General features: G+C 52.1%; 8 protein-coding genes across 8 annotated transcripts; 6 read left to right on the forward strand and 2 right to left on the reverse strand.

Annotated features, from left to right (window-relative positions):
• Positions 1-1986: 1986 nt before the first annotated feature.
• P170DRAFT_478983 (uncharacterized protein) lies at positions 1987-3252 on the forward strand (the record flags this gene model as incomplete). Its single annotated transcript, XM_024853611.1, has 3 exons — positions 1987-2196; positions 2255-2291; positions 2348-3252. The coding sequence occupies 3 exons, from the start codon at positions 1987-1989 to the stop codon at positions 3250-3252; spliced, it is 1152 nt and encodes a 383-aa protein (XP_024701362.1).
• A 111-nt stretch (positions 3253-3363) lies between these two features.
• Positions 3364-3707, forward strand: P170DRAFT_439754 (uncharacterized protein). Its single transcript, XM_024849910.1, has one exon. The coding sequence runs from the start codon at positions 3446-3448 to the stop codon at positions 3638-3640; it is 195 nt and encodes a 64-aa protein (XP_024701363.1). The 5' UTR covers positions 3364-3445; the 3' UTR covers positions 3641-3707.
• Positions 3708-3901: 194 nt separating this feature from the next.
• P170DRAFT_439755 (glutathione S-transferase family protein) lies at positions 3902-4834 on the forward strand. The gene has a single exon (XM_024849911.1). The coding sequence runs from the start codon at positions 4049-4051 to the stop codon at positions 4709-4711; it is 663 nt and encodes a 220-aa protein (XP_024701364.1). The 5' UTR covers positions 3902-4048; the 3' UTR covers positions 4712-4834.
• Positions 4835-5304: 470 nt separating this feature from the next.
• Positions 5305-8069, forward strand: rscE (putative RSC complex subunit (RSC8)). Its single transcript, XM_024849912.1, has 3 exons — positions 5305-5436; positions 5556-6067; positions 6132-8069. Exons 1-3 carry the CDS (start codon positions 5340-5342, stop codon positions 7590-7592), a joined length of 2070 nt encoding a protein of 689 aa, XP_024701365.1. The 5' UTR covers positions 5305-5339; the 3' UTR covers positions 7593-8069.
• A 60-nt stretch (positions 8070-8129) lies between these two features.
• P170DRAFT_439757 (uncharacterized protein) lies at positions 8130-10789 on the reverse strand. Its single transcript, XM_024849913.1, has one exon. The coding sequence runs from the start codon at positions 10642-10644 to the stop codon at positions 8428-8430; it is 2217 nt and encodes a 738-aa protein (XP_024701366.1). The 5' UTR covers positions 10645-10789; the 3' UTR covers positions 8130-8427.
• A 161-nt stretch (positions 10790-10950) lies between these two features.
• Positions 10951-13188, forward strand: P170DRAFT_414904 (DEAD/DEAH box helicase). Its single transcript, XM_024847038.1, has 2 exons — positions 10951-11226; positions 11307-13188. The coding sequence occupies exons 1-2, from the start codon at positions 10960-10962 to the stop codon at positions 13062-13064; spliced, it is 2025 nt and encodes a 674-aa protein (XP_024701367.1). The 5' UTR covers positions 10951-10959; the 3' UTR covers positions 13065-13188.
• A 480-nt stretch (positions 13189-13668) lies between these two features.
• P170DRAFT_478988 (GPI inositol-deacylase) lies at positions 13669-17403 on the reverse strand (the record flags this gene model as incomplete). Its single annotated transcript, XM_024853612.1, has 6 exons — positions 13669-13903; positions 13956-14182; positions 14233-14398; positions 14457-15822; positions 15884-16733; positions 16801-17403. 6 exons carry the CDS (start codon positions 17401-17403, stop codon positions 13669-13671), a joined length of 3447 nt encoding a protein of 1148 aa, XP_024701368.1.
• Positions 17404-19932: 2529 nt separating this feature from the next.
• On the forward strand, positions 19933-21657 carry P170DRAFT_478989 (sugar transporter family protein; the record flags this gene model as incomplete). The annotated part of the gene is made up of 4 exons (XM_024853613.1): positions 19933-20133; positions 20182-20856; positions 20903-21500; positions 21569-21657. The coding sequence occupies 4 exons, from the start codon at positions 19933-19935 to the stop codon at positions 21655-21657; spliced, it is 1563 nt and encodes a 520-aa protein (XP_024701369.1).
• Between the last annotated feature and the right edge of the window lie 2912 nt (positions 21658-24569).

Genomic DNA, 24569 nt, shown 5'->3' on the forward strand with positions numbered 1-24569 from the left:
CTCAGAAATGACTCAATGCCGACGATGGATTGACGCCATTTGCGGTCGGATATTACTGAATGACGCGGATTCTCGTACATGTCTAGATGCACTGCTTACATCTACGGAGTATATTCGACTAGACTCGTGGTGCACGGGGGCTTCCCCCTTGATGGCATGTCGGAATGAAAAAGTCGGTCTAGACCTGCTGGTCTGATCAATTCCTGACTCCGAGAATCCCAGATCGTGCCCTTTTTTTACTCCGACAGCCTCTGCAGGGCCACTCCGAACTCCGAATACTACTCCGACAACAGGATTTTCAGCGTTTTCCTAGACTAGACCGGCGATGATCATTGTGATTCGGTATGATGATGAATAACGAATATCACCTTGATTGACTATATTTATAATTTAGTCCGAAGGGAGTCAACATCACGAGGATTGCCAGGGTGATCTCATGGTGTATGGCCGGACACTCGGAGTACTTGAGGTCACGGAATGTCTTTGGCCGCGGCTTTCCGTCCGCCTTTCTTTTGCCTTCTACTCCGTAGTGTTCTCAAACCTCCTTTCCTTCTGTAAGGGCCTACCCAGAGGACCATCAAAGTCTAAGTGAGGGAAAACGAAGAAAGCATAAGATGGAGCAAATCATTCATGAATCGCTAGAATATAATCCGACGACGCTGACTGCCTGAATTGGCCTTACAGGGCTCACCAGAGAACTCAGAGACCAGTTTGAGAAAAGAAACGCAGACTGATTGACTACAGAGGTGCAGCGAACCTGACAAATAGAGTGCGTATGCAGCAGAGCGATCGACTGGATCGCATCGTATCTGAGAACTTTAAAGGCCCGAAATCTTCAACCAATCGATCAAACTTTGTGGTGATCTCCCCGAGGTTATTCCGGCCGCCGACTGTGATCCATCTACCTCAATTTACACCTGCTGGGATGCTGAGACGACTTTGAAACCCCCGTCATATGCACAGTGCCATTTTCGAGTTACCCTAAGCTTCCAGGGAGCTGCTTCACAGTTAACTCCTGGGCTCAGGAGCGGCAACCTTGGCGCCACGCTGGGTGACACAATCCTGTCACGCCCTGTTTTTAAGAACGTCTGGTCAGAGTTTTATGCTTAAGGCAACGGTTCTGGTCGATTGATCCTGGAGGATGAGGAGAACGACCGTGTTATGTAACATTTTCCGATGGAAAAGGCTTCCTTCGGACACGATTAAGGAATCCCGTGCTTTCCGCGCAACTCAAGGAGCCCGCGAGGTGGAGATTCCCACGTCCAAACACCGGATATAGCCTGATGGGTCCTCATTGGATGATTGATCGACATTTGATCAAATCTAGCCCTAATCCACCTTGAACTCTCATTCCTCGAGGTGCTTGGGCCACCGCAAGGACCAAGAGAGGCTACTTGCATGATTGTATTTGACACAGACACCCGCTCGACCGGAGGAAAGGGGGTCAATGCAGAAAAAAAGGACCTCTTTGACAGCCGGATGTGGAAATCTTGGGAAGACCGTTGGAGACGTTCCAACGCCCACGAAGTCTCCACCCCCTGTCTAGTCCACGAATGATCGGACCGACGAGGAGAAAAATGACAGGTGCCAGTCTTTGTTTTCTGACCCTGAACCCTGAAGGTTTCAGGTTCACTTTCATCAGACTCAATTTTGGGCTCGTCGATCCCCCTCTCAAACACCCTATAGGCAGACTTCAGCAGTCTATTTGGCCCTGAAAATTCGCCACAAATGATGCCTTCATCGATCTTTTTTGGGGTGATCCATCACAAATTGAGTTCCACAGATCCACGGTCTGTGTTCAATTTAGATTGCAGCTACCTTAGATTGGACCCAGTTGAACCGCCGTTGATTTTACGTATAGGAAATCATGCCATATATCTACAGGGATGGAAGGCCTCTGCCGGACTGGTTCTCTGCTGGGCTTAAGCGCTCAATTCCCTTCATGCTGACTCGTGCTTGTACTCAATCCACCATTCACCTACCAGAATGCCAGGGGGAATTCGTCCGCCGCCCTCGGTCATTGAATCCTGGCCACCGGCAAATACCGTCAATCCCGAATCCCATGGACCGGGAGCCATCATAGTGCCGGCCGTTTTAGGAAGCCTTGCCTTCATCCTGATCTGTGTTCGACTATGGGCGCGCTGTGGAATTCAAAGAACAGGAGGACTGGATGATGTCTTGATCGCATTGAGCCTTGTAAGAAGCTTGCACGTGCCAATCCTTTCTAGAGCGGTTACTGACTACCACTGAAAAGATACCCACCCTAGGACTGATCATTACCATTCCCCTTGGTAAGAATGTGATCGCATTCCATCGAGCCCCAACCATCGCTTACCCCGAGCCTCAGGAGCCTACAAATATGGCCAAAACCACCACGTGTGGGACAACCCGCTGCCTATACTTGTCAGCGAGCGGAAACTTGCGGTCGCCAGTGAGATATTTTATGTGGTCTCCTCGAGTCTTATCAAGGTCTCGGTGCTGCTCTTTTACCGTCGCATGGGCGTGCGCACGGTCTCGCCCCGTTTCATCACCATTATCTGGATCAGTATTGCATCCGTCATCGCCTACAGCATCGCCTTTCTCGTCGTCATCTTTGTCTCGTGCCGCCCTTTCAAGGCCTTCTGGCTCCAGGCCGACCCCGTCTGGTCCCAGACGAACGAATGGGCCTGTTACGACGAAGCGGCCCACCTTTTCGCTGCTACGGGCATCAGTCTCGCCCAAGACTTGATCGCTACCAGTCTTCCGGCCTGGCTATGCTGGAAACTCCAGCTTCCTCTCCGACAGAAGGTCGCGCTCAATGCCATCTTCGCGCTCGGCTATCTCACTGCCGTCGTCGCCGGTGTCCGGATCTATTTCGTCTGGCGGCTGTTTTACGCCACCTACGACGCCTCCTGGGAGGCTTGGTACGCCTGGCTCTTCGGCCTCCTGGAGGTGCTTATCGCAGCCATTTGCTCGAGTCTGCCCGCCGTCAAGGTCTTCTTGCGTTGGTTTGAGATCCCGTCGAGTCTGGCGGGCGTTGTTCGCACCCTCAAGAACTCCCATTCCCATGGCACTCGGAATAAACAATCTGTCTCCTCTGCTAGACCTGAGAATTGGCGCTCTGGTGACGATACGGATAAATACCCCTTGACCGAGTATGAGATGTACAGTGGGTCGGAGTTGAAGTCGGCTCCTGGGAGCGTCAGCGAACCGAAGTCGACGTCACCTATGGAGCTGTCGCTAAATTCTCAGACGGCAGCTTCTCATGTTTAGATTTAGAGGTTGAAGTTTGCAGACTATTTTGTACAACCTAGAATTGTTTAAACAGGCAGGTCACCTCGTTAACAGCTTCACTGACTTTTGTAAATAATAAATTCATCTTGTGAACCCTATGCCACCTTTTTTAAGGCCAAGCAACTTCTGCGAAATTAGACCTCCATCCCAAACAAATCAATTTCTAACAACCATGACCGATGCAAAAGCCCTCAGGTATTCGCGCATTAAAAGACGATCAGTCATGACGTACCGATCAGGATCGATCGCGATACATACACGCACACCGACGATCTATCAGATTATCCACCACCATGTCACCTTCCCTCAACGGCTGACAATAGCACCGGATTTCAAATCATCATCCTCACATCACGAATCCCGATAATCTGCTTTAGAGGATGCTTGGCATGAGGTCACTCCATACGAAATCGCATGACTGACTAATTAGCCCTCAGAGCTGTGGCTGATGCTATGTGTCCGTTTTCTTGGACTGCAGGCCATTTTAGCGTCCCAGCCTTGCGGCGGAGTTTATCGTTTATCAGCGCTTCGGATTTCGGGCCTACGCGATGCCGAGTGCGTTGAGAGTATCACGATCGAAGATGTTGGAAGATTGAGGAACTCATTATTAAGAGTGAGATTGGGTGTTTATATAAGTGACTGTGCTGGATGTCTTTGTGATGGTAGATTAGAATCCAGAATCAATTCGTTTCTTCGCCGTCTCTACTGCTTAGCACTTAGCACTACGATTTCCACTACGACCGGACCAAACCAGACTATACCACACGCGAGAATCATGTCTCCGAAGCCAATTGTCCTCTACATCCATCCTTCTGGCCCCAACCCATGGAAAGTGGTCGCAGTCCTCGAGGAGCTCAGCATCCCCTACGAGACGAGGTTCCTCCACGGCGCAGCCATCAAACAAGAGCCGTTCATCTCCGTGAACCCCAACGGTCGGCTCCCTGCCATCGAGGACCCCAACACAAACATCACGCTGTGGGAGTCCGGGGCGATCCTCGAATACCTCGTCGAGACGTACGACAAGGAGCGCACAGTCAGCTTCGAGCCCGGCACGCCCGAATACTTCCACGCGAAGCAGTGGCTTCATTTCCAGATGTCCGGCCAGGGGCCGTACTTCGGCCAGTTCGTGTGGTTCTCGGTTCACCACGCCGAGAAGATTCCCAGTGCGCAGGAGCGCTATCTGAATGAGGTCAAGAGGGTGTCTGGAGTGCTGGATAAGTTCCTGGAGGGTCGCGAGTGGCTGGTCGGTGGCAAGTTCAGCTACGTGGATGCGGCGTTTTTGCCGTGGTTTGGGATCATGGGCAGATTTACTGGCGATGCTATCGATCTGGAGAAGGATTTCCCGAATCTCGATGCCTGGTTGAAGAGGCTGAATGCTAGACCTGCTATCGCCAAGACTCAGAAGGATAGGGCAGCGGCGGCTGAGAGCCACAAGTAGGAGTTGCACCCTGGTTGTAGAGAAGATTTGGTTTTTTGATGTTCATATTGAGATTTGCGTTTCTTTGTAATTAATTTTGCGAATAGTGATTGAATGATGTGTCTTAAGTCTCCGCATGATCGGTTCAACAGTCACTCATGTAGTGTTGAATTTAGTATGTAGGCCATGCAAGGCTTCAATCCGAGTGCACGTTGATGACTAGAATTGATTCTGCCTAAAGGCTAGGAGAAAGAGAATCGTACGACCATCGATGGGCAGTGTAGATGACAAGAGGACAAGAGGACAAGAGGAGACGACGTGGAGGTCATCGATGCGGCGCTAGTCCCGACCGGGCTAGCGCACGTGAGGCTCTTGGCGCGAGTTTTTGGAGCGAAACGTCCGTGTCGCGACGAGTTGGTGACACCCCCAAGCCCATCCTCTGCTCCGCCAGTCTGTCGTATGGTGTTACTCCGTACTCATCCCGGACTCCCTGCCTGCTCCGTCCATTGATTCTTCATTCACTGAAAGGGTTGCCTCCGCACCCTCCTCTATTCTCCCTCTCCATTGACGTCGGCTCGCGCCAGGCAAAGACCCTTGCTCGCCGTCGTCCGCGACCTCCATATCCATCCTTTCACATCATTACCACAGGATGGAGGATAACCCTGTCATTTCCGGCGGCGCTGCCGATGACTCTCTCGCAGGCACCACCGGCCAAGATGCCCCTGGTGATGTGATCAATGCTTCCGGTGGGTTTTGATCCTCTCTCCGCCACCCCTGACAGCAACGCATGGACTGTGCCAACCTTTCGCAAACCTATGCCCAGAATCGCAATCGCGTCAAGAATCTCCTGACAAGAATGATTCAGGAACTGATAACCCGTTAGATGCCCCCGCCTCCCCCAAGCCGCAGAATGCCGATGGCGAACTTGAAGACGAGGAGATGGGCGGCACCGAGACCGAGCCGAAGAAAGAGAACGATGGCAGCGACGAGCTCGCTGACCCTGCCGCTCAGTCGGGCGCAGAGGGTCCGACCGATGAGCAGCCCGCGCAGGGCAAAACGTCGGTTGAGAACTCCGCGCGTTCACAACTCGTTTCGCAGACACACGCCATCATCCTCCCCAGCTATTCCACATGGTTCGACATGCACACGATTCATCCGATCGAGAAGAAGGCGCTTGCGGAGTTCTTCAACGGTAGAAACCGAAGCAAGACGCCCGCCGTCTACAAGGACTACCGTGATTTCATGATCAACACCTACCGACTGAACCCCATCGAGTATCTCACAGTCACCGCGTGTCGCCGCAATCTTGCGGGAGACGTATGTGCGATCATGCGTCTTCACTCGTTCCTTGAGCAGTGGGGCCTGATCAACTACCAAGTGAGTATATATGGGTTTGTGAGTTCTAAGACGAGGTTTCGCTAACACGTTACTTTCTACCCAGGTGGACCCCCAAACCCGGCCGTCGAATATCGGACCTCCATTCACTGGCCATTTCCGTGTCGTTGCTGACACACCCCGAGGCCTTCAGCCGTTCCAGCCCGGTCCGAACCACTTCGTTAAGCCTGGAAAGCCTCTGTCCGCCACCGACCGTGCCGCATCGGCTACCCCCGCACCCAAGGCCGATCTGAACCTGGAGATCCGGCGCAACGTCTACGATGATAAGGGCAAGGAGATCACTCCTGCCGCCGAGGATCAGGAGAAGCAAACAAACGGAGAGGGCTCTGGTGCCAACGGAACGGCGGCGGATTCGAAGGCGATTGAATCCGCGGCCAAGGACCCTCGGAAGAAGTTCTACTGCTTCTCTTGCAGCATCAACTGCACACGCCTCCGATTCCACTACGCCAAGTCGACACCGGCTACCAATACGGCCACGTCGGATTCGAAGTACGACCTGTGCCCCAACTGCTTCTTACAGGGCCGGATGCCCAACACCCACAGTGCCTCGGATTTCGTCAAACTCGAAGACAACGGGTACTCTGTTGTTCCCGACAAGGACGCACCCTGGTCCGATGCGGAACTTGTGCTCCTTCTTGAGGGACTGGAGAACTTCGACGACAACTGGGAGCAGATTGCCGGCCATGTCGGTACCCGGACGCGGGAAGAGTGTGTGATGAAGTTCTTGCAACTGGAAATCGAAGACAAGTACATCGATGACGTACCGGAGGTGCGGGCAGGATCCGGACGAGAGCCCATCAGCCAGGCCGAAAACCCCGTCCTGTCGGTAGTTGCCTTCCTGGCCCAGATGGCCGAACCCGCCGTGGCGGCTGCCGCGGCCGGCCGCTCCGTCGAAGAAATCCGCAAGGAGCTCCGGAAGCAGCTCGAGAAGGGCTCCGGAGATGACAAGAGCCAAGACAAGGGCAAGGAGAAAGAGGGTACCGCCGGTGTGAAGACCGAGGACTCTATGGATGTGGGAGAGGACGCGCCTGCAGAGATGGTGGAGTCCACCACCTCCGAAGGCCAGTCCAAGTCCTCGTTGCCTACCGTCGCTCTCGCCGCCTCGGCTGCCCGTGCCGGTGCTCTTGCCTCGCACGAAGAGCGCGAGATGACGCGCTTGGTCTCTGCCGCCGTCAACGTCACCCTGCAGAAATTCGAAGTTAAGCTGCAACAATTCAACGAGATGGAGGAGATCATCGAAGCCGAGCGCCGCGAGCTTGAATTGGCTCGCCAGCAGCTCTTCCTGGACCGCATGGCCTTCAAGAAGAGAGTCAAGGAAGTCCAAGATACCCTGCAGGCCGTCACTCTGAAGGGACCCGGCGAGGAGGCCAACCACATGATTGCCGACGCCGCCACGATGGGCATTGGCAGCCGGTTCAACTTCCAGCCTGGCACTGGTGAAGCCCGAGCCAATGCTCAGCCCCTAAGTGCCGAGACTGGCGCCGACTACAAGACGCTGGACCTGTAATGCCGCAAGCAAAAACAAAGAATGAAATGAAATGTTTTTAATGGACGTGCGTTCAACTCAAACCATCCCACCAGATGGAAACCGAAAATGCCAAAAAAAAAGACATAATCAGTACATCTGTTTCTCTTTTCATTCTCTTTCTGCTATGATCTGGCTGGAAATCTTTTTCTTTCTATCTTTTCTTAAGTTGATTTCATTATAATATCCCATGTATTGTACAATACCTTATCCTTGGGTATCTACTATTCTATCGCATCAGGATGGCTGGGCAGTTTGAGAAATGGGATGCGTTTGATTGGGGAAAGGCCGTTTGGGTGATGGACGGACGGACGGTCGCCATGGGGTTTGGGTTTTGTGGTTATCTCTTTTCTCTTTCTTCTTTCTATTACTATGTTTCTTGTCGTCTGGGCTGCTAGGAAAAGGCGCTCGTCTCGGAGTTTAGAGTCTGTTCGCGATCAATTTATTCAGTTATTTAAATGGACTTTTCATTTTATTGTAGGGATTTATTTAGTAGCTATTTGTGTAAGATATGATATGATGGATTCCAATATCCCGAAAGTAGATAGATAGATGGTAGATAACCCGAAAAGAAATAAGGCCATATATATCCAAGCCTGGTAAATATCAAATTATACCAAAATGCACATCAGGATAAATCAGAAATAACCCGACAGACCCGTCTATAGATCAGCAGCGCTGATGCAAATGGCACATAGTTCGGTGGCATCACGACTAATAATGAGAAAAAAAATGGGATATCCAACGCTTAAAGCAAGCTTCCCTTAGGGAGGGAAGGGGGGGGGGTGCAGGGGGTGGGAACGGACCGAACGGAATCTTATTCCGTCGGCCAGTCAGTCGGACTCATCGGGTGTGAGTACAGCGGTATTCCGTCCTGATCGTCCTCGTCTTCGGATGAATATGGTTTTGATTCTTCGTGGTTGACAGGGAGATCATCTTCGGAATTCGAAGAGGGCGCATGGTCCCCGTGTTGGTAATGATAGGGGTTGGGTTTGCTGGAGATGTAGCGAGATTTAGAGGGAGAAGAGACCGGCGAAGGGGATGATGTTGCGAGAGAGACCTGGGGGTGTTGTTGGAGTGTTGATAGGTCGGGTGTGAAGTCTTTGTCTTGGGTAAAAAGCGGGTTTCCGTTCTCTGGGCTTAAAGGAGTTTGGTCTTCATAATGGTTGAGGGGCGGGGAGGTTGATTGTGGAGGATATTCAGAGGCGTGATGTGACCTGTCCACTTCCATGTCATCAGGTTCATCTGCGCTTGAATCTGCCTGAGCCTCTTCATGATTTTGAACATCGTCATCAGAGTCGGAATTGGACCCAGAACCGGAAATCTCATCGTTTGATGAGTCCGATGGGTCCAAAGGCACAGCGGGCTGTTCGAGACGACGGCGCTTCCGTCGGTGTTCGGATATGTCTTCGTATATATCGATCACCCCGTTGCCGTGTTCCTCCCAGTCTCCCCGGTATAGAGTCCTATTACGCCAGTCGACCAGCTCTTCAGGTGTCTTGCGTTCCCCAGGTGGCTTGCGCAGCTTCGAACCTCGCTTGCGGTCCTTCGCGATGAGCGAGTGAAGAGAGGCGGGTGGTGACTGGCCCATGATTTCCCATAGCTGCTGTTCTTCCAAATGGTTCGCTTTCTGGTCAACCTGTTCTGCATGATCCTCCTCTGGATCTTCGGGCAGAGGCTCCTCCTCATCTGACAGTGGCGAGGACAGATTCGATGACACCGCGGAACCATTATCACTGGCATCATCTGAATCCCGGTCTTCTTCATCGCCGCCAATAACCTCCTGCGATTTGTGCGCCGAGGCACTTCTTCCCCCGGGCTCGGGATCCAGCGGGACCCTGTCAGATAGTATATCCTCGACCTCGTTGTAATCCATACGGACGGAGTTCCAGCCTTTGCGATGGCGAAGATCGGCCACATCCAAGTTGCATCTTCGCGCCAATCCTACCCAGTAGTCGAAGCGATCATGCTTCATGTTCAGCACGTCCAGCGCGGTCTGAACATCGCGTGATTTAATCACCTTCGCCTTGGGATTACCGGTGTCTCTCATGCTTTGCAGTCGGGACATGGCGAAGAAAAGCGCCGAATGAATCAAACGTCGCGTCACGCTTACTGCCAGAGAGTAGAAATCCGCGAAAGCGTCCGCGGTAACCGAGGGCGTCTCATCGGCGAAAGCTACGTTGACCCAGTTGTCTTCGAGCCTCGGGCCGCCGAAGTTCATGAAAAACCGCTCTGAGAGACGAATCCACGACTTTATGTTCAATAGCCCAGCTGTGTGGTGAATGCTGGTATCTGAGGCAAAGGCTTCATCCTGTGGCTGAGGCTGCTCGTCCAATTCCGCCGCAGCATCCTCATTGATGATCCACATACCACGATGCCTCTTCCGCCCAGCCACATCTTCGGAGTGTTGCTCCTCGAGCTGCAGTAGTTCCGCATACCCATCGAGCGCTTGGCAGCATTTTCGGCTGACTTCGGCCGCTGCGGGGATCTCCCCCAGGATGACCGATCTGCTATGTCGATCTACTAGATGCTGGTGCTCCAAACCCTTGTGTATAAGTCTGAGGTACTCCTGCACCTCCAGTTCTGACTTCGTCCCAATCGCCTGGGCAATCTCCCTGACCCCATTCTTGCCCTTTCTGTCCAGTATATTGAAGAATACTTTCTTCTCTTGCGGTGTCCATAAGACAATGCCTTTGTAATCGTCGCCTTTTTTGTGCGTGGTCGCATTTTCATCCGTAGTGCTGGGCAACTTTTCGTCCAATGTCGTATCCAGGAGATTCCCGTAAGTCTCTATCGATTCCTTGGGTAACGATATACGAAGGCGCTGGAGCGCCTGAGATCGTGTGCCTATGCTGCTGCGGGAAGTTGAACCAAACGGAGATTGCCCATCCTGGTCAGCCGGAGAGAATTGTCGCAACCCGTCGGTGGGCGGGGATGAAGGAGGGGCTTTCTTTCGCGACACTGGTTTGACGGCGAAGTCGGAATCAGATGCATCTTCGTCTTCCTCGGGCTCGTAAAGGCTTGAACTGCTCATGGTCGGGAGGAGGGAGGTCCGCGGAGGCGTCGCACCAAATACATGGACTTGAAACAAGCGTCGGAAACATGCCCGGCATCAGACCGATCAAGAAAACATCGTACGAAGCAAGTAGCCGTTGGGATGCTCCGGAGCAAAAGCAAACGAAGAAATTGTTCCGCGACGTCGAGATGATCGGCGGAAAGATATCTGATAAGAACGGGTGTTTGTCCTGTTTGCCTTGTTTGCCCGGTTTGCGTCTAACCTTTTGGGGTCTTCGGCAACCGCGACTCTTCGACCTTCGTTGTTGCTCATGGCATCCATCATTGGGAATAGATGGAGCGCTTATGTCGGTCATTGGGACTCATTCCCATCTCGCGCCTTCTGTTCCGCCCTCGCGCACCTGTGAGACCGCGCTTGGTAGCCCACACGCTGCCGAAGCAATATGTCCGCCTCAAATCTACGGCAACTTCTCCAGCTCCACCTGACGATGCTATAGTTCTTCGCGACTACCAGGAAGAATGCATACAGTCAGTCTTGACACACGTGGAGCAAGGCCACAGGCGACTGGGGGTCTCCTTGGCGACAGGCTCCGGCAAAACTGTTAGTATGAATGAACCTACAAATGCCAGAAAATGGTCGTCCGTCCCACACTGACCTCGTTCCCTTTCCTGATGCACTAGGTAATCTTTACACAACTCATTGGACGCATCCCACCGCGGGGTAAAAACAGAGACCGGACTCTAATCCTTGTCCATCGTCGTGAACTTGTTGAACAAGCGTACCGGCATTGTCGGCTCGCTTATGGTCCCGACAAAAGAATCGAGATCGAAATGGGAAATGAACAGGCCGGGGGTGATGCGGACATCACCGTCGCATCGGTTCGCAGTCTGGCATCCCGCGATCGGATCCATAAGTTTGATCCCAGCTTCTTCAAGCTTCTCCTAGTCGACGAGGCCCACCACATTGTTGCGCCGTCTTACCGCACTGTACTTGACTACTTCGGACTCAACCAGACGTCCCCGGATTCCCCCGTGCTTGTCGGCGTGTCGGCGACGCTGTCGCGATTTGACGGATTGAAGCTGGGGAGCGCTATCGACCACATCGTCTATCACAAGGATTACATGGACATGATCGACGATAAATGGCTCGCCAACGCGGTGTTCACCACCGTACAGTCGCAGGCGAACCTGTCCAGCGTGAGAAAGGACAATTTCGGCGACTTCGCCGTGGGATCCCTTTCCAAAGCTGTGAACACTGATGTCACGAACAGCATCACTGTGCGCGCATGGCTTGCCAACGCGCAGGATCGCAAGTCCACCTTGGTGTTCTGTGTTGATATCGAACATGCCAGGCGCCTCACCGAGGCATTCCGCGAAATCGGAGTCGATGCGCGGTACATCACTGGGAAAACTGACAAGAAAGTGCGTGACCAACAGCTGGAAAACTTCAGGAATCGAGAGTTCCCTGTCCTTCTGAACTGCGGCCTGTTCACCGAAGGCACGGACATCCCTAACGTCGATTGCGTCCTGCTCGCCCGGCCTACGCGGTCTCGGAACCTTCTCATCCAGATGATCGGCCGAGGCCTACGCCTCTACCCCGACAAGAAGGACTGCCACATCATCGACATGGTGTCCACCTTGGACACGGGAGTTATCTCCACCCCAACTCTCTTTGGCCTGCATCCCGACGAAGTTCTCAACAAAGAAAGCTCCAACGACTTGAAAAGCCGCGCAGCCCCTCCGCCCACCGAACCAGAGGAGACCCCAGAACCCGACCCCGATTCCGATCAATCCAACCCCGGCGACGACTTCACCCTCGCCTTCACCAAATACGACACCGTCTACGACCTCATCCTCGACATGAAACACGAGCGCCACATCCGCTCCATCAGTCCCTACTCGTGGGTCCGCGTCGGCCAAGACCGCTACATCATCAGCGACCAGCTCGGCTGGGTCGCCATCGAAAAGAAAGACAGCGCCGCGGAACACGGCTTCCCCGACCCGCCGTGGAAAATCCACCACGTCGCGCGCTTCGAGACCCCCGAGACCGAAAAGAAGCTGTTCACCCGGCCCCGGTTCGTTGCCGAGGCCGAGGACTTCGAAACCGCCGTCCACGCCGCCGACACCTTCGTCGCGTCCGTGTTCCCCGAACGCCGAATCTCCAACAGTCAGGCCTGGCGACGCTTCCCAGCCACCAAGGTGCAGATTGACTTACTGAACCGCGTCCCCCTCGTCAAGAAGAAGTTTAAGCCGACGGCCCAGATCACAAAAGGCCAGGCGGCCGATATGATCACGAAGATCCGTTTCGGAGGGATAAAGCGATTCGAGACGGCCAGAGACGCACGATTAAAGCAGGCGAAGAAGGAGGCGGACAAGAAAGCTCAAACGGCCAAGTTGTTGGATCGAGCAACGGTTCGAGTTGGTCCGGTTCCTCGATGACCTAACTGGTGGTGACCGGACCTATCTAGACCATCATATCTTGTAATATAACCATGTATGTATACGGTATTTGTTTGCTATTAGGAGGGAAAAGGGTCCTTAGTATGTATGAATGTGTATAATCAACTCTATAATCCGTTCTGATCTGCATACATGGGTAAAGTAAGAATACCAATCACTTCCTAGCCACGGAGATTCTATATCCAGATCCAACCGTATATACAGACGGGGATTAGAAGCAGGTAGTTAGGAATGGCAAGACGAGGTTATAAGAAAAGATGCTGTCCACGACCTTCTAAGACAATACGGACAGACAGAATGAGATGGTCAGGAAGGATGCTCATCAAAAACAAAAACAAGACGGGATATAAATGGAACAAAACAGATCCTGTACAAAAAACGAAAAAAGAGAACAATAAAACCAAACACCGCTCCAGTAGTGAACGCCGTAGAGATATGATGAGGTCTAGTGAGACCTAAATGCAAGAGGGACATTGAACATAGGGATGTAATGGACAATGATGAATGACAAGGATTAGAGAAGGTGCTCAAATGGAGAGGGAATAGAGAGAACATGACAACTGTAATGGTATATGATATTGATTTATGGTTTTTTCTTCATGTAGCTCCGTGGTTCGGAGGTGGTTTGCGTTACTTCGTCTCCTTCTAGAACTCGCCATAGCCGACGGATGGAGAAGCCGCTGCTGAAGAGGTAGATTCCAACCAGCCAGGCGGCGAAGATGTTGGCGAGATGGTGGAGGAGGTAGGCGTACGAGACGCCGTAGACTGCCGAGTAGATGGCAATGGAAAAGAAGAGCATGTAGGTGAGGTGTTTGAGCCTGGGTCCGTTAGTGACAAAGTGCGTGGAGGTTGGAATCCAGCGAGGCTTACCGGGACGTGACGCGAGGGATCATGGTCCCTGTGGTCATGGCTTCAACGAGGAGAATGAAGGGCATTATAGACAAAACATTATGATGCGATGAGAACGGCATAAACCAATGCACGACCAGATTATGAGCCCACACAAGAAGCACGAGGATGTTGATGGGGAGGATCCACAGCATAAACACAAAGATAGAATAACTGTAATTGGCGAAATTGTAATGCGCGGTAGATTTCTGACGAGGTTAGCAGGGTTCATGACGAGGGTTCAAGATTCAAGCCGTACAGTTTCCTTGGCATGCCATTGGGCCCGAACAGCGGTTGCGAGCTGTACGATGCATGCCACCATATAAGCGAACTGGTAAGGGATGGCCGTCGACACGAGAATCAACAGGATGGCCGTGTTGATCGCACGTCGTCTGGGTGTGGGAGACGAGAAGATCGGGAGGTTCCTATCAGACAGCGTTAGTAAGATTGCCATTCGATTGAAAGGTGGACAGGCGGATTTACCCTTTATCATCGCGCCGAATGTACCCCGATTTGCTCTTCAAAAAGCCATAAATCATAGAGAATATCGAGATGAGAGCCAGGGCTGCATAATTGACAATGACGCAGATACCCACACTCATTACACCGAAAACAGGCACCAGGAACCAGAAGAATGAGTCCTGGGAGCCTAGAAGGAGGTCATTCTTGGTGAAGTCGATCGGGGACTCGGTGGCATTCATAGGCCAATGGAAAGGGTCATCACTCGGCGGCAACTTGTTGGAGGTGGCCAACGAGGAAGCCAGCAAAGACATGGAAAGTAGGAGAGCGGGCAAGGAAGATCGCAAGGAACGGTCCAAACCCTCTGCGAATGTAAGGAAATAGCCGGTCTCGTCATACACCTGGAATTGCTTCCGAAGAACGAGAGCGATAACAAGGATGGGAAACGCAGCAAAAACAGTGCGATAACGCATCACAAGCTCTCCCAGACTGCCGAGAATGTCCACCGACAGAGAGATGTCGACTGTAGAGCCACTGCTTGGATCCGTCCAAAGCTGAAAGGAAACGCCGCCATAGGTTGCCTGGTCTCGAAGCGGAGGGGGCATGAACGGCGCCAATCCGTGCAGATTCACATTGACCTCCTTCACGTTGACGAAAAACTTGGACTCGTGCGGATCCGGGATGGACTGGCGCAGGAGGGGAGCAAATAGTTCCGTCTGACCTTTGGGGCCTCGTTGGACGATCTTGAGTTTGTAGTCAAGCAGGCTGGAATACAAGGCGGGAATTTTCACCTCGGTCAGCATGGGTCGGTTTGCTGGCAGCCGCATCTTCATTCCGGCACTGAGCAGGCTGCCCAGGCCAATCCGGGCTTTGATGACGGCATCCGAGCTGTCCGAAAATTCTGCTAGCACCCATCCCTTAGTCGGTGTATGAGCTTTGTCGACGATCGCCACAAACTGATGCTCCGCCAGGTCCTCCAGGTCATACTGAAGATAGGAGTATGGCTGGACTCGCTCATAGGGGTGCTTCGAGGTGGATGTCGACGCTGGCAGATGAATCGCGTCGTCGGCGGCGTTCTTGCAGGCAAGCCGCGTAGATCCCATGCCACCACCGGAGAAGTCCACGTTCATGGAAAAGATGGTGGAGAACTTTCCATTGTGCAAGGGGAACACGCTACAGAAGAGGACGTCCAGGCTGCCCTGGTCCCCGGCCCTCTCGAAGGGTTGATCGGTGAGCAGGGTGAATTTCTTCCCCGGCACCCCTTGCGGAGGGACCGGCATCAGATGCACGTTGGGACCGTTGCGATGGCCTAGTTCCCGGAGCGTGAGTCGCTGACCCTGCGGCAGTATCGCATTGGCTTGATCCTCAAGGGTCAAGAGAGAGTTCGGCTCTGCGATAAAAGGCGAGATTAGTTTCCGCTAGATGAAAGATTTCAAGGATGATTGGCATACCTTTTTGGGGAAGGGTTCTCTCCGCCACGGGCTCCAGTCCGGTCAAGTACCATTTCTTAAAAACGCGCATGCGCTGCGCCCTCGGCTTCGTCTGGCTGGCACGTCGCACATCGACAACCTCGAACAACGATTTGATAATCGCTTTCCGGAATTGATCGCACCAAGTGATGGATAGATGATCCATCCCGATCCAGACGTCCGGAATGGTGGACGTAAACACGGTGAAGCCATGGGTCTCCGGGACGAGAGACGATATGCTCGCATAATCCGAAGGGACGACCGTATCGCGCGAGCCGCCCGCAATTGAAATGAGCGTCACATGCCACAGGGGGTTGTTGTTGGCCCAGGTCTGGGAATAGGCCTCGCGCCAGTAATCGTTGATTTGCTTGTAGGTGCGAACGATGTCGGATTCGAAGGATACCGGAGGTTTCGCGTGGGGCGCAGACATGGTCACGATGGTGTTGACCGAATTGGCTTGGTAGTTGGGCATGGTCAACGTGGTACGTGCGACAATACCTCCCATGGAATGTCCAACAAGGATGACGGAGCTGGGATCCGGTAGGTCAGGGTCCCTCCACGACCGTCGCGGGTCGTGATAGAGCGAGAGGATATAAGCCACGGCCTCGTTCACGTATTCGGCCTGGTCAACCAGGGTCTGGCCGTGAAAGGCCGCCATGTCCTCGTTGAAATCGATCATGAAGAAGTCCAAGCTCCGGGTTCCGGTCGCTAGACGCTCGTGGTCGTGGCGGATCACATCGCTGTAGTGCCTCGAGGCTTCGGCGGCTAGGGATCGGACTTGTCGATAGCTCCCGGCATTTCCGGGCAGAAAGAGGACAGGGGCACCGTTCAACTATCGCGAGAAGAGGTTTAGTCAGATAAAAGGATCTCATCAACGTGAACATGAGGACCTAGCTTACCCCGAGGTTTTCCTGAGTATACGGGTCGACGCCCGCCTCTCGGTACAGATAGAGATTATACTTGCTCGCGAAGCGCGTATGTTCCGTGTCAAACCCCACCATATGAAGGAACGACGGACTCATGACCGGTATGCCACAGCCATCTCCGCCAGACTGCCGAGTCGAAAAGGAACGGCAGATGAAAAAGAGGAATATGGAGGCAATGCAGGTTGTCACGGCGGTTAGGATCGAACACGGCCACGGGCTTCGGAAGCGGGACGGTCGAGATCGGGACTGGGCGTCAGGCGAAGATTCCATGGGGAGTCGCTGCGAGGCCAATGGCATCATGACGGAGGACGACTTGGAGTCGGAGTGGCCCAGAGTCGTCGGCGACGCGACAGACGACGGGGTTCTCCACATACTCGAGTTTCTGGAGCGCGGGGTGGATGCGCCGGCGTTGTCTCGACGCAGCTCAAAGCTGGTGCCTGTTCGGGCTACCTGCGGGCGCGATTTCTCCGGCGAGTCGGCGACATTGGGCCCATAGCTTGATTCGTTCGGAGTTCGAGAAGCCAAAGAATCTTCAGCGTCGTCCTCGACAGGCGAGCCAGACGAGCGTCTGTGCATTGGAAGAGGCGAATGTCGCAGTAATCATCCAGCGCGGTGTCGGGGAGAAAGAGGAATCCGATAGGTAGAAAGCGATCGCAAGTTTGGGGAAGGAGGGAATTTCGTCGGCGGCAAAAGGGGAATCCGATTCGATTCGATCAGGGGAGAGCGACGATGGCCAAACGTAGGAAAATCTGTCCGATGCTGTAGCGACTGAATGTTGAAGGAAGGTGGACTGGAACGAAGAGGTCTAATCGTTAGTTGCGGGCCTTTTTTTTTTTTTTTTTTTTTTTTTTTTTTTTTTTTTTTTTTCTTCCTGTCTTCCTTGGAATTGATCGGCCCCTAAGGAAAACCGGGATGATAGACGAACGAGCGATAAACCGACCGAGGGACAAAGAGCGCAGAATTTAGGACAGGGGAACGGGGGGGACTATACGCACGCGGCAGGAAGAGAAGGAGGGGAATGGACGGAGGAAAGAAGAGACGCAAGACGCAGCTCAGCAATCGATCTCCCGGAAGGGAAGAGGTGAGGATGGAGATGGAGATAAACTGAACTGCCTGAGCGAACGTCGTCGTCAACCGCCGACGGAACGGGCTTGGCGGATGCGCTCGGCAAGGCGTTATTGGCCTGGATCGGACTACGAACACTAACGAGGGTGGCTGGATTGCTGGAGCCTTCGCTTCTTGCGACACTCCGTCCGCCGCAGCAGCATCTAGATCTAAGCTTTTATCTGAAACAATGAAAGACGGCGCGATCATGAATCATGACGGATGGACGAAGCCCGGAAAGGGGCAGGTTTCCCCTTTCCGGCTGCTCGTCGGATGTTCTGCATGGCAAACCATCGGAGACTTCTATTCTCCTGATCATCTTGCGTGATGAGTGACCAACGGCCCAATAGTGAGCGATCAACCTGCTTTGCTCTCACTAAAACTTCCTATTGACTGTGTTTTCTCCACCGTCCATCGTCGTCTTTGCTCCGAAGACACCAGGTGATGGGCGGCTGACCGCCTGCCGCACTGGGACAGTGCCTGACCACGCTGCCGGAGTCGGAGGAACATCGCTCCGGTGGGGTTGACGAGGCATCGGACGATTCATCCATGATTCATCCATGATCCATCCCTGGTTCTCACTGGTCATTGACTTTGCAGCTTGTCATATGTGATCATCTAGAGTTCAGGCTCCGTGTAGCTTTCGAGTCAGCGAGGAGCTCTGCCGTTACCTGCACGGAGTCTCTGATCCACCCCATTGTATATTTGCGATGAACATGCGCAACTGAATAGGATGTAGTGGAGTGATACACTTCGTTCCGAGATGGGGTTTCCCCTTTATTTTCTTTCGTCTCCTTTCATTGTCTGGAATATAGAAGACGTCATCGAAATTCAAGGTTAACAAATTGTGACACTGCGCTGGCGCTACTGTAAGCCATCTTCGTTACTTATTCGTTCTAAACATTAAGACGAGTGTGATCGAATGCTTGCTCAGTTACTAGGATGCCATGTCATCCATTCATCATCAGCCCAGAGTCCGAAAAAGCTTTCTGGGCTTTCTTGGGAAACGAAGCCAAGACGGTCAAGACCTGCGGATAGTCTGGGCAAGCCTCAGCCCATCCCGAAGACACCCTTACACTCATATGGCCCGAGTCTTTGATTCATTGCTTTCTAGGTTGCAGTCTTCCAGAGTATGATCATGCAGATACTGCACTGGGAAGGAGATAGAATCTGCCCAACATCCATCAACAGTCGCAGTCGGGCTAGAATCATTACTATGTAATGAGTAATGACTCGATGATGAAATCCCTGCGCGGCAGGTGATGCCGGCCCAAAGTTCGGTTCATCCAGTCCGGGAAGCCCAGATGGGTCGCGTGGAATCGACACAGACCGCTCGTTAGGGTTCTTGGTCGGCCTTTGGCCAGGAATCGACTGAATGGACGATGGTCATCGACTAGTGGGTTAGCGGCTTACCCCGCGACCGGGGATGTGAACCATGGCTGACATGGGTGGTGATAAGCCCGAGTCAGACTAAGCTGCGTTAGTGAGAAAGGCGGCAGGGAGGGAAATTACTTTGGACGGAGGAAACGAGGACGAAGGAGGTCAATCGGCCGCAGAATGAAAGAAATGGGCATTTTGATGGAGAATCTGGAGACCAGAAATCCGGGGAGAGCGAGCGGCTTGGCACCCCGGGAATAAAGCTTGGCGGGTTGGCATCGTCGGCGTGACCGTCAAACGTATCAAACTCTCTCGACTTGTCTACGACTCAGACTCTCCCGGGCCACGGCTCCTCCGTCATCCTCGGAGATCGGCACGCCATTATGCGCTGCTCGATGGAAACGGTTCTGCGGGGTTTTTTCTTTTTTCTTTTTTCTTGTCCTGGCGGAAACCAGATTCCCGGGTTTAAAAAGCAATGTTTCCTCCGGTCGTCCATGTTCTTGGTTTCGTCTCTTCCCGTGTAGCTCTTTCCCTCTTCTTCGTTGCCCACCAAGATACCCCCTCGTGAGGGGAGTTTGGCTTACTTCCATTCCATCTCTGTGCACCCATAAACACATCAAGAGAATGACGGACACTCAGATCGAGAAAGCAGACGGCAGCGTCTCGCCTATGCCGTCCCAGTATGAGACGCAGCAGGTCACCTTTACCAGCCTGGCAAAATATTTCGGGTCACGCCTGCCAACGCTGGTGCCGCCGATGAACAAAGCTCCCAACCCATTTGGCGCGCTTCGTCTCTTGAATAGTCAACAATGGCTTTTCTTCTTGGTTGGTTTCTCCAAAGGGCCATGCAGTCCAACAAGTTAACACTGTTAGGTCGCTTTCTTCGGCTGGTCCTGGGACGCATTCGATTTCTTCACCGTCTCGCTGACGACATCCCAACTGGCCGAATCATTTGACAAGTCCATCTCCGACATAACCTGGGGAATCACCCTGGTGTTGATGCTCCGGTCGGTGGGTGCCATTGCTTTTGGGATTGCCTCGGATCGCTGGGGCCGAAAATGGCCCTTCATCGTGAACAACGTCCTGTTCATCGTGCTGGAGCTGGGCACGGGCTTCTGTCAGACCTACAAACAATTCCTGGCCTGTCGGGCCCTGTTCGGAATCGCTATGGGTGGTCTGTACGGAAATGCAGCGGCAACGGCACTGGAGGACTGTCCGCAGCAGGCACGCGGGATCGTGTCAGGTCTGCTGCAGCAAGGGTATGCTTTTGGCTACCTGCTTGCTGCTGCATTCGCGCGCGCTTTTGTAGACACGACTCCTCACGGATGGAGACCGCTCTACTGGTTTGGAGCTGGACCTCCCGTGCTGATCATCATCTTCCGTCTGTTCCTCCCCGAGACCAAGACGTTCCAGGAGCGTCAGGCCACCCGCGAGAATAACTTGGACGGGAAGACGTCGGAATTCCTCGAGCAGAGTAAGGTAGCTGTGAAGCGTCATTGGCTGCTCCTGGTATATTTGGTCTTGCTCATGGCAGGGTTTAACTTCATGGTATGCTCCTGACTCCTGTTTGACTTCAGCATCTAACTGGATATAGTCACATGGATCTCAAGATCTGTACCCGACACTGCTCAAGAGTGAGTTTGGCTTCTCTGCCAACGAGGTTACGGTCACGCAGGTTGTCGCCAACCTTGGAGCCTTGACAGGCGGCACCATTTGTGGCTGGGCCAGTCAGATCTTCGGCCGCCGCTTTTCTATCATCGTGATCAGTATCGTTGGTGGTGCACTTTTATACCCGTACACCTTCGTCACCTCTACCAACGTGATGGCCGCCGCCTTCTTCGAGCAGTTCTGCGTACAAGGCGCCTGGGGCGTGATCCCTATCCACCTGATGGAGCTCTCACCCGGAGCTATCCGCACGTTCGCCGTCGGTACTGCCTACCAGCTCGGAAATCTGGTCTCTTCGGCCAGCTCCACGATCGAATCTACGATCGGCGAACGCTTCCCGCTGCCCCCGACGAAGACGGAGGAGCATCGATACGAATACGGCAAAGTGATCTGCATCTTCATGGGCTGTGTGTATGGCTATGTCATTCTAGTCACCCTTCTAGGGCCAGAGAATCTCGGTCGGAACTTTGACGTCGCACACGACTCCGACATGGCCGTGGTGGCAGCGCACCGCACGGGGGCAGATGGTAAGAGCAGTGACCCGGAGAAGGGGACTGTACGGATTGATTGATGGACTACTGTGGAAGCGAGGAAGAAACTTGGACTCTGGATAATTTCATTGCTGCCATTGCCAACCTCTATGTATTTATCGGCGCCAACGACATCGACGGGATCGAGGAGTGATCTAGCGAAGGCCAATCATTAGCGAGGGCAAGTCAAGATGAATGACACAATTTGAAGTGAGAAACGATTGCATCTGAGTCTGCTTAATTGTAAGATTGTATGGTGCGTTCATGGGACAATCACAATGAGGTAAAAGGGTTTCTTCATCTGCAAGAGTAAAGGCCTAAGCCTATGATAGGACGACGATGAAAATGATAAAAAGGAAAGAAAAACCACTCACCGGACTCAGCACCTGAAGCGAAATCCCACACAAACGACCTGTCTAAAATAGAAACGAAAACAAAATCCGAATCCGAATCAGGGGCCCAGGGGAAAAAAAACCCCCAAGGTATTTGTACCGCTTGGCTGACGGGATGGAACCCCGCTCGGGGATCGAATCAGACGAGACGGTGGCGTTTTCTCGGCGGATTTGGTGTGTTTGGCGTGTTTGGTGCGATGGCATGATGGGATGGTGATGTCAGTTGGTTAGTTGGTTGATAACCTGTTCGGTGGACGGAGTAGGATTGAATGAATGCCTGGATGAAGTAGATGATGGTTTGGGTGCCTGAAGATCGTTCATGCTTTGAGTTTGGGGGTTTGACCCACTGTTTTTCGGGTGTCAGGCAGTTCGGTCCACTTTGATGGAGTACATATCATCTGAAAGTAAATGTTTTTTTATAGAAAATAAGTATCGGGGAGGAAGGACAGAATTGAATAATTTTAATGAGCAACTCTACTGACTATTTTCAGCAGGTTGATAATCACTCTTATAGGTATGATCACCTCGTGGGAGGTTCCAACTAACAGAATCACATTTTTTCATCAACAGAAAAGAAAAGGAAACAGTAAAAAAAAAAAAAAAAAAAAAAACAAAACACACAGCCTGGAGGTACTTCTGATATTCTCAGATGGTCAGTAATATCTCGAAACGCAGCATTTAGAGTTTTGTGCTGCTTTGCTATAGCGGCTAGATTTTCATCGCATTTTTTTGATTCATTATTATGAACCCCCCCCTTTTCTTTTTCTTTCGCTAGCTTTGTCTTTGTTCAATTTTTGACACCTTGTTTTAACAGTATTGAGGTTGCAGGTTAAATTAAAGAAAATCGAACCGGTAGTTCAATTTGTCTGCACAGCTGAGCGTCCGTCGGATTCATGATGGGAGGAGCAGGCTTTGGGTTAGTAGGCGTGGGTTTTTCAGGTATCATGACTTCTTCCGCGAGTGCCTCTCTATCGCTGTGATTTATGGGCTGTCGGCGCGACGGCCTGGGTTTTGTGCGGCACATTAATAGGGACTTTTTTTGCCGTTCACCTGCTTCCATATAAACGCCAGCAGCTTCCACCCCTGCACGAGGTCGTGGGTGTCAAACTTGACGACATCTAGGGAGATCTCGGTTAATGGAAAGAGAAAAGGCTTTGCCTGCATGAGTCGGCGGATATACCAAAGGCAGGACAACCTCATAATGGTGTCCTGGCTGACAGTATCGTGGCCAATCTGCGGGGGCTATGTAAATATCATAGCCGTTCTTGCCTTTTTGTTGGCAGGGGCGGAGGACTTCCACGAAGTCTTTTCTCAGTAATCAAGACAAAGCTTTCTGATAGAACCTTGACTGGCCGTGGAGAAGGGGCCGCCAGCCACCTTTCTAGTCGATCGCAGCTTTCTAGAATCACAGCGGACTCCATGAAGTACATTTCTTAGCAATCGGCATAGAATCCTATGAGAAAACCTCTCGACTTACCTGGCCGGTAGAGGGGGTGGCGGCGGCAGGCTTTATGAAGTCTTTTCTCAGCAACTGCCACAGAATCCTATGAGAGAACCACTCGACTTACCTTCTCGGGGGCGGCAGGGGGGCGCTCTCTTGGCTTCTCTCATTAGTACAGATCTTCAATCTATGTGAAATAGACCTTATGGATCTATCTCACCTCGGTGGTGGCCCATGTTGGGCATTCGGGGGGTCGGAGCGGTGGTGAGGCTGTTGGGAGTAGGGGTAAGTAGGAAGATTCTTGGTCGCAAAAAAGAAATAAGCAAAAACGAAAAATTGAGAAAGAAAGAGAATAACAGACGTACTATAATCTCATGGAACTGCTTTAGTTTCAGCCTTTTTATTGGCGGGCTTCTTTAGCACTTGTAGTATTGCAATCTCTGGGTTTTCGTTAGTAGAGACTAGAAATTAGAGGAACTGGAGCACGATACCTGTCTATGGTTCGCAATGGAAAAAGCATATCGGAGTTTTCATGACAAATTGAACCGTCGGGAGAGGCGATTTCAAGGGGAAATCGACCCCGATTCTGCTGTTGAGTGCCCTGTATGATGGGCAACGAATAAGAAGAAGCTTCGATGTACAGCTATCTACAGGAAGTCATGAGCCACCCCACTAAAAATTGATGAAAATGAAAAATAGCCTTTATTAAATCAACCATATCTCTACCAAAATAGCAGTTTTTTTATTGATTTTGACTGCATATGAATCGTAGGTATCTAAGCTATAAGTTGCCTAGTATTTTGTATGTCCTCCACGAGCCTTTATACATTCAAAGCATCTGCGGTGCATTGACTCGAATAAATGGCGAATTTCTTGTTGATTAATTGAATTCTATTCCTCCTCGATAATCTTGTGTAATTTATTGATTGAATGAATTCGGTGACGTCGCTTAGTAATTCTTAATTTGACGATATACCAGAGATTCTCGATCGGGTTAAGATCAGGTGAATAAGCGGGCCAAATCATACGCTGCATCTTTATAGCTTTTTAGTAGTTTTGAACAAGCTTTGCTGTATGATATCTGGCTCTATTATTTTGCCAGATAGCATCCCCTTGAAGTTCAGCTATTGCTTCATAATAGGGATACGCTAAATCATTTATTATTGTATTTTGGTAGAACGTTAAGTTCGTACGTTGTCTCTGGGGTAGAATCACGAGTTTTGGCTTCAAATT

The sequence above is a fragment of the Aspergillus steynii genome (assembly GCF_002849105.1).
Source record: "Aspergillus steynii IBT 23096 chromosome Unknown P170scaffold_7, whole genome shotgun sequence".
NCBI lineage: Eukaryota > Fungi > Ascomycota > Eurotiomycetes > Eurotiales > Aspergillaceae > Aspergillus > Aspergillus steynii.